General features: G+C 39.0%; 1 protein-coding gene across 1 annotated transcript in view; it reads right to left on the bottom strand.

Moving 5' to 3' along the window:
- TMA16 (translation machinery associated 16 homolog) overlaps positions 1–8,005 on the bottom strand; it is a 16,985-nt gene extending 8,980 nt beyond the window's left edge. The window contains exons 1-2 of the mRNA XM_006771060.2: positions 7,860–8,005; positions 1,730–1,842 (exon numbers count right to left, since the gene is read on the bottom strand). Of these exons, the coding sequence (XP_006771123.1) occupies positions 1,730–1,842; positions 7,860–7,862 (116 nt within the window). The 5' untranslated portion in view covers positions 7,863–8,005. The remainder of the gene's footprint in view (positions 1–1,729; positions 1,843–7,859) is intronic.
- Between the last annotated feature and the right edge of the window lie 4,426 nt (positions 8,006–12,431).

The following is a 12,431-nucleotide window of genomic DNA, read 5'->3' as shown; positions in this document are numbered from 1 at the left end:
TGATGTAGCAGAGTGACACCAATTTACATGTTTCTCTTTTGTCAGTGTAGATAGATATAAATATCCTATCTAATAATAGACAAACATAGTAATTGATCATACCTTCACTATGCCTCCCATTGGCTAAACAGGGCTATATGCAAATTAACCGCCAACAAAGATGGTGGCGAATTTGCATACTGTAGGCAGGGTGGGACAGCACGAGTTGCCATTTGGGCCCTGTGTGCAGCCCGGGCCCCCGTGTGCCACCTAAGCCCCGCCCCGAGCTGGGACCTCTGTGTGCGGCCCTGGGTGGGCGGAACCCCTGTCTGCAGCCCCACCCCCAGCCGGGACCCCGTGTGTGGCCCTGGGTGGGCGGCACCCCTGTCTGCAGCCCTGGGCAGAGGGGTTCCCTTGCTGCCAGAAGGATGTCTGACTGCAACCTTAGGCCTGATCCCCCGGGGAGTGGGCCTAAGTCAACAGGTGGACATCCCCCAAGGGGTCCTGAACTGCAAATGGGTGCAGGTCGGGCTGAGGGACACCCCCCACCCCCGAGTGCACAAATTTTTGTGCACTGGGCCTCTAGTCCTAAAATAAAACTAAAATCATTATATAGACTAGCCATTTGCTACTACTGTAAATTAAGCATTACTTGAAATGTGCTGGTCTTCAAACCATACCAGTTTCTTTTAATATAAACAGAAGCAGTATTTCACAGAGTTCTAAATTAGAGCATTCAAATACTGAAGATGAGAACATGTTTGAACTCTTAACTCTGTTGCTATTCACTCATGCAACATCTTTAAAGTATTCAGAGGCCATCAGTAAGAGTCGATCTGATCAACCCAGCAGATCTGATTCTGTATTCTCTATCACTGGACAAAGGCACTGCATCCTAACAGATGTCCTCCCAGACCCCTGCCCCCTCTACTTCTCCCTAAAAAGAACCCTTAGGACAGTGATGGTGAACCTATGACACGCATGTCAGAGGTGACACGCAAACTCATATTTTTGGTTGATTTTTCTTTGTTAAATGGAATTTAAATATATAAAATAAATATCAAAAATATAAATCTTTCTTTTACTATGGTTGCAAATATCAAAAAATTTCTGTATGTGACACAGCACCAGAGTTAAGTTAGGGTTTTTCAAAACGCTGACATGCCGAGCTCAAAAGGTGCGCCATCACTGCCTTAGGAAGTGGTACAAAGACTCCTGGGTTCTGTGAAAAAAGTATGGATATTCCAAGCTGCCTGACTACCTTTGTTCCTTAGAAAACCAAGTGTCTTTGGTAGGCAGAGAGTAACAAAAGGCGGTAATATCTTAAAATGGTCCCCACTGATTCTAACCTCTTCATATTCATGTCCTCACTCTCCAACCCATAACATATGCCTTATTTATTTATTCATTTATTTATTTATTTAGTAAATCCTCACCTGAGGATATTTTTAGAGAGAGTAGAAGGCGGGAGGGAAGGAGGGAGAGAAAAAAAGAGAAACACTGATGTGAGAGAGACACATAGATGGTTGCCTCCCGCACACACCCCGGGGCCAGGGATAGAGTCCACAACCCAGATACCTGCCCTTGACAGGGAATCAAATCATGACCCTTGGTGGTCGGGCCAACCCTCTAACCACTTAACACACTAGTCAGGGCTAATATAATTTTTAAAGGAAGAATACTAATGAGGAAGAAATGTAAAAATGGGCTTTTCACCAAAGCACAATACAAATAATAAAAAGACACTTACTTTTCCTTTTTTTCTTGTTTGTGGGCCTCCCTCGTAATTTGAGCTGCTTTTCTACTATATGGATGGATGACTTTTTTTTCTCGTCCTACACCTTTTCCCTTTAGTGCTTTAGGCTAAAAGGAAGGAAAACATATGATACATATAAGTCAGATATATAACTAATTTATGTCAAAAATTTTTCTTCAGAAATAAATGTTAAAAATAATAACATAACAGAAATACTTTGAGCCTGAAACACGACATCAGGATTCAGAAGATAAGCCAGGTCTTTTAAATAATTCAAACAGTCTGTTTCCATGGTCATAAGAAAAATGATATATTCAGAACTATTCTCCATGATGCAAAAAAATTAAAGAAACAAACAGGGTCAATAAAGCCAGCTCTTCAGCTGTTCCTTCTTCAAAGTAGGTACCGTGAATGCTGAGAGTGAAGGGACTTACAACTGGAAATTTGAGTTACAGTTAAGAAAGTTAAGGGGGCAGAAAGAACATAAGATATTAATAGGAGCTTTACTGGAGAGGATGCACATGGAACAGATTGGGCAGTGAATCAAACAAAATCAAAGTTGGGCACATAGGAAAATAGGAACAGAGGAAATAAGAGGAACCATCGCAAAATTAGCACACCCCCCAAAGGAAACAATTATTTTCCCATTCAAGCCTTACGCCAGGTACCTAGGTAATAATTCATTCGGTTCTCTAAACCTAGACATTTCTAATAGTAAGTCTATTCCTACATAACTCTGTATCCTATTACACCTATTTATTATTTAAATAGACACCCAAAATAACAACGGCTTAACCCAGATAAAGTTCTCTCATGTAAAAAGTAGAAACTAGAGGCTCTGCTTCACAAAACCCTCAGAGATCCAGGCTACTTCCATTTTATTATCTAATAACCTTAGGCTATACCTTCCTATGTATACATATACAGCGTGTCCAAAACAATGTATACACACACTTTGAGTAATGTAAAGGCGGTGTTTATTAAAATATATTTCCTTTTCATTTAACAGCTATCAGCTGTTAAAGTGTATATACATTTTTTTGGGACATCCTACAGTTCAATATGACTTAACACCAAGTCTAAACTGCAGCCAGTGAGAAGGAGAAAAGAAAATCAAAAGGCATACCCCTTTCCTTTAAGAGCAAGATCTGGGAAGTTGCAGTCTTCTGCTTGCATACCACTGACCAAAATTTAATCAGAGTTGTATGAGAGAGAGTAATAAATATAATCTTTATTCTCAGAAAATATAAATTGCTGTAGAAGAGTCTATTAGGAAACAGCTAGCAGTCTCTAACATACCTAATATTCAAAAAGGTCAAATGTTTCTAAAATACGCTCTTCAAAATATTACCATTGCTTTAATTCAGCTTCATGACCTTTCATGACTAAGATGGCCTTTAGGTTCTCACTGCCAGTCCTTTTTACATGGAAGTCTCAAGAGCTTACTTTTCTACACTAACTCACTTTAGTAGCTGACAGTTAGATCCAAGTCCTTAACATGGAAAACAATCTACCCCCAACCTACTTCTCCAGCATTATCTCTCTTCCTTCGGAATATCCACCATCCCATTCTTACTAAACATTCTTACTGTTCTGTAAGTTCTTGAGACACTACCTGTTACCTCTGCCTACAAAATACTTTTCTTTGTCCTTTGATAGGACGCAGCTCACAGTAACTTCCTTTGTAAAACTCTCCGGACAGAATTAATTAAAAGGACCACCAATTCCTCATTCACACATGTACCCATTCCTTCAACAAATATTTACTAAAATATTCCGCAAAGACTTGTTGCTTGCTTCTTGATAACCTGACCAGAAAAGATAGCTCCAGGTCTGCAACACAGAATGGCACTGGAAATTGGTTACAGGTATAAGGGAAGAGTAAAACCATCACAAACAGTATGTGGATCCTTTTGTGTGCCTCTGCTCCTGTGGAGATGAGGAGCAGGGAAGAGAGGAAGGTGTAATAAAAAAAATTTCTGCATGAAGTTTACCTAGCAAATATGTATCAAGTAAAAACTTTCAGAACTCATGGTAGGTTGCCTCTAAGATGGTCCCCAATGAATCCCACCTCCTGATATTCATGCTCATGTCTAATCCTCCTCCTTTGAGCGTAGTCCTAACGACTCACTTTTAGTAAACAACATTTGGCATAAGCAATGAGATTTCAACCCCGAGGTTAGGTTTTGAAAGAAAGGACTTTGACTTACTCTGATGGAAACCAGCTATCATGTCGTGAGCTGTCCTATGGAGAGGCCTATGTGACAACTACCTAGAAGCTTCCAGCCAATAACCAGTGAAGAATTGAGGCCCCGTCAGGTAGTCCAAGAGGCGCTGAATGTACCAAGAACCACGTGAATGAGCTGGGAAGTGGATCCTCCCCAGTTGTTACTTGGGGTTAACCAGGGATGGGGAACATTTTTCTGCCAAGGGCTATTTGGATACTTAAATCATTTGTAGGCCATACAACATTACCAGCTTAAAAATATAGCCTCCTATATTTGGTCAAACATTTAATTAACTCACCCCTAATGCCTTGGCAGGGCCAGACCAAATGATTTCGCAGGCCTTATACGGCCCTTGGGCCAGACATTCTCCACCCCTGTTAAACTAAAGCCTCAGATTGTACCTTGAAGACAACCTTATAAGAAACGTAGAAGCAAGGACATGGTAAACCATGCCTGATCCCTGACCCACAGAAACTGTGAGATAATAAATGCTATTGTATTAAGCCATTAAATTTTGGAATAGCTTGTTACCCAGAGAGATCAACTAATTCAAGACCAAAAACCAAAACAACAGCAAAATAAAGCAAAGATGTGCTCTTTAAAAAGATATCTTTGTTTCATATCCTAACAAATAAAATGAAAGTCACAAAAAGAAAAAAAGATGCTATCTGAAGCTGCTAAAACTTAACAACTACAGTTAGATCCATAAAAATTTTTCTTTAAAGATTTAAAAAATTTATTTAGAACAAAGAATACTTTGATACCCTTAGAGTATGAAAATGTCCTCAGAACTTTAGAAGATCTCAGGTAAAGAACTTACGAGACTTAGTACAAAGAAATGGAACATGTATTCTGACTCAAGTGTGCTTTATGATTCCTTCTAATAACTTATTCATAAAAAGGCTGCCTCAAGGCAGGGTATGTATATTTAAGAAGGCACAGAAATAACACTAAATTTCAAAACATTTTCCTATTTTTCAGTATATCACAAAAAACACACAAAATGCTTCAACAGGGAAACTGAAGTAAAACCCTGTCAATAAAATGTTAATCTATTAAGCAGTCTATTCAATATCTCTTAAGTAAAAAGCAATTAGTCTCTATTGGTCAAGGGTTCTCCAAATGAATTTCGTAGAGCGTCTGATGATTCATGAATAATACAGAACATAAACATATAACAAACTAGGGGAGTTAAAAGTGCACTTTCAATGGAAGATTAACATTTTTATGTTTTAAAAAATACCAAATTTAACTTTCAAAAAGATAGCAAAAATAAAATTTCTTTTCATAGGCATAACTAATAGACTGTTCTGAATAACTGACTACATCATACCTCAAAAAGTTTCTGGCCCAGAAGTATTCTAGTCAGAAAACTTGTACTGAAAGTATCTTTTTCCCACAATCTTTAGTGGAGAAAATTCTAAACTATTCTTTGAATTCAAAATTGCGAGTTACAGAAGAAAACATAGTTTACTCAAAAAACAGCAACAGAGAAGTATTTCCGGGGCAATATGCTTCATATATTCCTATTAAAATAAAAAATAACAAAGAGAAATTGGGGGTAGAAAGGTGGTTGTCAGGGATGAGGTGGGGGTTGGGGGTAGAAATGGATAGGTGGCAATAGATACAAACTTCCAGTTATAAGATGATTATGTTCTGGGATTTAAGGCACAGCATGGTGACTACAGTTAAAAATATTATAGTTTATACTTGAAAGTTACTAAGAAAGTTAATCTTAAAAGTACTCACAAGAGGGAAAAAAAGGTAACATGTGAAGTGGGGGATTGTTACCTAAGCTTACTGTGGCAACAATTTCACAATATATTCAACAAATCACGATGTATATCTTAAACGTATACAATGTTATATGTCAATTATTTCTCAATACAGCAAACAAGCAAATAAAAAAACACCCCAAGGTGTTTAAGCTGATTTGCTGTTATAGCTCACATTTGTAGGTGTGAAACCAACAGCACACAATTCTTGTCATTAAGGAATATTTAGGTAGGCAATTATAGTTAATGCCCACCGTAATCAAGGGAGGGCAATGGCATATGTTTTAATGGTTTATAATCTAGCCAAGTAGATAAGCACATTTAAACTCAAATAATGGGCTTATACAAAAAAAAAAGTATACCTGTGAGTGCCTGCCTAGGAGCCAAGCACACACGAAACTTAAAAGCACTAGAACCTTTTTTTAAATGCAGAATAAAAAGTGCTGCATGGGATGACTTTGAAGAGTCATTTTACTTAAATTTTTATATGAACTTGTGAAGCTCTAGGAAAGATTCACAATAAACAAAAATAAATGAACAAAAAACAAAAGTGGACAACTACAAACTGTACTGTTACTATTGACTACTGTTACAAAAGTTAATTACAACTAACATTTACTAAATACCAGACATCTGGATAACTGGTTTACACAATTCTCTGAGGTAGGCACTATGGTTTCCCCAATTTAATAGGCATGACCACTAAGAGGGGTGTAGTAAGTTCGCCAAGATCATCATTTAGTAAAGATATAGGTGCCAAACTCAGTCCTCTGGGATGCCATAGCCCACATTCTGAGCGGCACTGAAAGAAGTTTGGAGGAACTGATATAAAGGTGTGGATGGAAAACTCCCACTTCCAAGCTGAGTTTAAGTACAAGAGAGGACGTAGCAGAGTCACAGGAGATATATCAGAAAAACGAAAGGGCGGGAAATGTGTCAGAGAACAGACTTATATGCCCCTCTTTTGACTCTTACAAGGCAATACACTCCTGCTATCCAGCCTGACCAAAGTGAAGTTCTCAGACAAGGACGGCAGGCGAATGCCAATCAACCCGAATCACTCACCTCCAATCCCATTATTAATGTTTTAATGTTCCATTCTGAAAAGGGAAGGCTACAAAAGGAAATTGTAAGAGGCTGGAAATAGCACAAGCGTAGCGAGAAACAAAAACTGAATGTACACAAACATGACTTTAATCTAAAGCCAAAAGACTGTAGACATGAAAGACAGACATAGCCCCACAACAAGAACAAAGGATCCGTGGAAGAGGAAAAAGACGTACGTTGCAGCCAGAGTATCCCAAGTTTTTATGATGTTGTTTTTATTAAACACTAGTTGTTATAAAACATGTTCCTATTTAAGAATGATTCTCAAGAACATAAGTGAAAAAAGCAAGAAACAAGAAACAGTTTGGGGATGCAAACCTAAGTGGTAACCATAAAGGCAAGCAAAGGAATTACAAATTCAGAATTTGGATACTGCTGACCTCTGAAGGGCTCCTGATGGTTAATCAAGGGGCACACAGAGGCTTGCAAAAGCTACGTTGTTTTACGTCTTAAACCGGATAATGGATAAACACGCGTTCCTTAAACCGCTCGTCTTTACACCTGAGTGTTATTTTTTTCTTAAGAGACATCAGATGGATGTTACTGTACTTGACCTATAAAATTAGAAAATTATCTTATGATGGAGGCAGGACTTGGGGCGAGAGTGGGGCCCTGGAGGGCGGTGCCTGGAGACCGAGGAGGCGGCGGCGGAGCCCATGCAGCCCGCACGGGCAGGAGGCGCGGCACAGGGCACGGCAGCAGCGTGTTCACGAGTTTGGAGGAAGAGCAATAGCGAGAACACGTGCAGCTGCGGATTTTCCGCGACGGGGAAGAACTTAAGCAGGAGGGAGGCGAGAAGGGGCAGGGCATCTGCGAGGAATTGGGAACTCGGGAGCAGAACTTCAAGGTCCGGACGCCGGGCTGGGACCCTCCTCCCGGCCTCCAATCTCGGGGCACCCCCTGGGACAATCACTTCGCGTGCTCCTCTCCCAGCTTCCCCAGACCACCCCCTGCCTCCCCGATCGGGAGCCATCTCGGGAGCCAAACGGGTTCCAAGGAGCGGGAGGGGCCCACCATGGTGACGTCCTCGCGCCCCGGGGACCTCCGCACTCCACGTCGGGCAGCCTCACCGACGGCGGCGCCTCAGCTCACACAGGGGATCCAGGCAGAACACACGTGGGGTCCGGAGAAGCCGGGGCGGACCCGACCGGAAGGGGCGGGGCGAGTACGTCGCTCTAACACGTCCGGGGGAACCGCGACCTGGTCTTTTATCGCCCGCGTTGGCGTTGAAGCCCTAGCCCGGGGGCAGCCTCCCCGCGTGCTCGGGACGCGCGAGGGCAGGAGCTTTTCCGGAGGGGGAATCCGGCTCCCTGACGCCGGACGCTCAGGCTCGGGGCGCCCCAGGCCAGGACGCGGGTCCTGGGCATCAGCCAGGAGCACAACTCCGGGCCGGACGAGGCTCTTCTCCCGGGGCACCTGCTCAGGACTGTCAAAATGAAACCCCCTGGTCCTCCTCTCCAATCCCGCTCTTCGTCACCCAACAACTACTGTGTGCAGACATCTTTCGAGATGTTTCCCTGAGCTTGAACAAATGCAGAGAGAGGTGTGTGTTTGTGTAGACTGGTTAAGTATTTGTTAATATTAGATACAGATACAATAAGAATACACGCTTCATTTCTAGGGCAACCATTAAAAGAATAGAAACAGGACACAGAAAATAAATGGAATAATTTTTTAAAAAGACATACAAAGCAGGGAAATAAAAAAAAAGAGAAACAGGAAGGTAAGGGAAATAGGAAATAAAAATAGGGTGGTAGATTTAAATCCATATGGTTGTGGACTAAGTGCCCTAATTAAAATATCAACGTATTATATTGGATTTAAAACACACAACTATGTCCTGTTTGTAAAAGATATCTAAAATATAAGGAAACAAAATTTAAAAATCAAAGATGGGACAGGTATGCTAAGCAAATACTAATGAAAAGAATGTTAGTATAGATATATCAATATTAAACAAAGACAAAGTCAAGAAGGATTATGGTAGATAGAAAAGGTTACTTCATAAAGATAAAACGTTTCTATTTTAAATATATGTGTGCTTAATAATATTGCTCCAGATATATAATGGAAAAGAACTGATAAATTTTCAAGAAAGAAAAACCAACTGCCTTGGTTGCAAATTACCTTTTTTAGTAATTAATAGGAAAAAATCTGGTAAAATGTTAAAAATGATTTTGAAAACAACCACAAAACAACTTGACCTAACAGGTCTATTTAGAATACTATTTCCAATGCTTACAAGAATACATTACCCACTCCCAAAGTTATTGTCTTACACAAGAATCTTATCCTCTCTTGCTCCATACTCGGCCTACTAAACTAATTCAAAACATGGAAGGAAAAAAATGAACTCAGCATTTGTATATTTATTTTACAAAGTTTTATTTTAATAAAACTCAACAGTTTAGATAAAATGTAAGTAAACTTAAGTGTTCCTAATCTCTAAAAACAACTCACCCTCACAAAGTGAATATGTGTATATATATATTTTTCCCCACAAATCATTGTAGACCTCTGGAATAATCATTATGTGTGTTGTTTCCTCTACTAAAACCAAGTAGAAATTGAACTTACCAATTCTACAATTTATATTTTCTCTCCAAAGCTATTTTTATTAGTGATGCTGATAGGTTTTATTTCTATTTGCAGTACACACTACCATAAATACTTTTCCATACTATTAGAAAAAAATTAGCAAATAAATTATACAAAGTTAAGATAAAACATTTATTTTCAATAGATTTTAAATCAAGGATCAAAACTGGCACCTTGAGGATATGTTTTGTTATTTTTTTTCCAACACAGTGTTCAGAAATTTTTAAATTTTAAATGCCTTTATATTTTAAATGCCTTTATAAAATGGGTTTATATTCTCTAGTTTGTCAAAGGATCCTTCTCATATAACATCTGACAAATTCATGGTACCTTTCTAGCCCAGTAGGCACTTGAGTTTGCCAATCCCTCCTTCATGTGGATAAACCAAAAAATAATAATAGTTTCTTCCCATTTACAGAAAGCTTTTGACTGTCTTCCAAAATGATCTCTAAAATGAGTAATGGACATTTTTCCAAGACAACTAATCTTGGCATGTTGACCTAAAAATATTTGGCTCGCCTTTTGTCAGTGATAACCTCTTCTTAATAGGGAAAATAGAATGTGGTATCATGTCTTTGATTTATTTGGCTAAGTTGTGTTCACAGCCACATTATGTAATATTACATTATCAGCATACTCTATACTTATATGGTTATTTTCAATTGTATACTTGTAAATATAAACTAAAAAATGAAAATTCTTAAAGGAAATATTAAAAAGTAATACATAACTTTCCAGACTTTTAAAAAATATATCACTTTAAAATACTTTACATGTAATTTACAAAATATTATTTTCTTTATAGTATAAAAATCCAGTCTTATAGAATGACAACAGGGAATTCATATTCACTACCTAGCAGTGGTCGGCAAACTCATTAGTCAACCGAGCCAAATATCAACAGTACAAATTTCTTTTGAGAGCCAAATTTTTTAAACTTAAACTATATAGGTAGGTACATTGTTATTAACTTAATTAGGGTACTCCTAAGGCTTAGGAAGAGCCACACTCAAGGGGCCAAAGAGCCGCATGTGGCTCACAAGCCACAGTTTGCCGACCAGGGACCTAGGGTATTAAATCTCCAAGACCAGATTCTTTTCTTAACAAAACTGACCTTTTGTAATGTTGAAGACTTTCTATTTAATACTTTGGGAAATAGTTGTGCAATGCTTTAAATGGAAGAACTTGGGAACTTGAAAAGAAATGTAAAGCAGATCCTATTTATCTGGTCTTTTTTCATATGAACACTATCTCACAGATCATTTTTAAATTATCATGTTTACGAATTGGATTTATTAGAACTCTTCACAGCCAAAATAATAGTGAGTTACCTTTGTTAATATTAATTGCTTTCCAGTCAGTCCCTAGTTGTTTGCTGAATGTGGGGTTTTTTTTCTCTAATTCCTATCTTTACTCCTAGTCCAACTCTACTTTGTTTTTCTTTTCTTCTCCTTTTACTAAAAGTTTAAGTGAACATTAATTTGCAAAGGGCACTGGGAGTGAGGAATACAAGATGACCTCTCCCAATATTCCTTCGGCAAGTATTAAAATCTTGTTATTGTCATACTATTATGATTTATTTGAATAGGCATCCTTGAAAATAACAAAACTAATTTAAATGGCAAATGACATTTTAAATATTTTTTTCTGAGTTATAATGTAAGGGACATATAAAGAGTAGCAAAACCCCAAGTTAGTTGTTTACAACCTGATTGAACACTGAAATCCTCCGGGGAGCTTTTAATATTACTGCTGCCCAGACACATCACCCAGAAATTCTGATTTAATTGGTTCGGAGTGCATCCCAGACATGAGATTTTTAAAAACTCCCCAGATAGCTCTAAAGTACAACCAGTGTTAGGAATCACTAGTCCATCTACAGATGACTACACATTAGAATCAATTCATGCATTTAAAAAATATAGCTTCCCAACTCTACTTCTAGAAATTCAAATTCAGTTTGTCTGGGGTGGAACCCAGTATTGTTTTTTGTTTGGTTGGTTTTTATTTTTTATTTTTTCCAGTGTCATGATTTTAATGTGAAGTCAATGTTAAGAAGTATTACTCAAGAATCAAGATGTTTAACATCAAAGCATGGGAGATGCTATCCTGTCATTGTGTTTCATTTTTTTGATGATAAGCTAGAACCCTTGCCTGCTAGAAGAACTCAATGGCATAAACTTAGTTTTATAATTAAGTTAATTTTGTTTTAAAAATTATTTATAGTAACAGTAATAGTATTTTAGGGTATACTGGGGGAAATTGCAGTTTTAGATACCCTGCCATTGAGCAGTTTTAGGTTTGATCTTGTAATTTTTGGCCAAATTTGTCATTGTAGTTTTATCTCTAAATTGGAATCTTTGATTGCTCTAAGAAAGCCTATGTTGACATAGTATCTCCATAATTGGCTAGACTGAAAGCGACTTCAGATAATGGCTATCGATACTCTGCTGTAAAGAGTGATGTTTCCAAAACAGAAGCAATGCATATAAAAGAACCACAACCTCACGAATAGTTTCCTATAACATATGGATGTAAGAATAACTCCCTTTCGAATGTATAACATAAGGAAAGGTATCAAAACATTTAGCCATCGTTAATAATGCTGAACATGTAAGTAACAAGGCACATATTCAAAACCCATTCCATTGGGCCTGGAAGGAGATGGTCACGTGCAGAAAAAGCAGCAGAGTCACAGTCCCACGGGGGAAGAATTCGGAGGCAGGAGGTGCAGCCCACTGATCAGTCTCGCGACAAAGTCTGCCACGCACGAACGCACGCACACACACACGCACGCACGTACACACGCACTCTCGCGACAAAGTCTGGCACGCACGCACGCACGCGAGCCCTGGCCAGGCAGTTGCTGACCTCCTGACCTCGAGGAGGCAGGGCAAGGACGTGGGCGTCACGTGACTTAACGTGACTGACTTAACGGCCGAGGAGCTGCGGCCAACGTCCACTCTGCGGGAACCATGGACAGTGCCG

Source organism: Myotis davidii, unplaced genomic scaffold (assembly GCF_000327345.1).
Source record: "Myotis davidii unplaced genomic scaffold, ASM32734v1 scaffold225, whole genome shotgun sequence".
Taxonomy (NCBI): Eukaryota; Metazoa; Chordata; class Mammalia; order Chiroptera; family Vespertilionidae; genus Myotis; species Myotis davidii.
The sequence above is the reverse complement of the archived record's forward strand: the minus strand, read 5'-3'. Positions and strand labels throughout refer to the sequence as shown.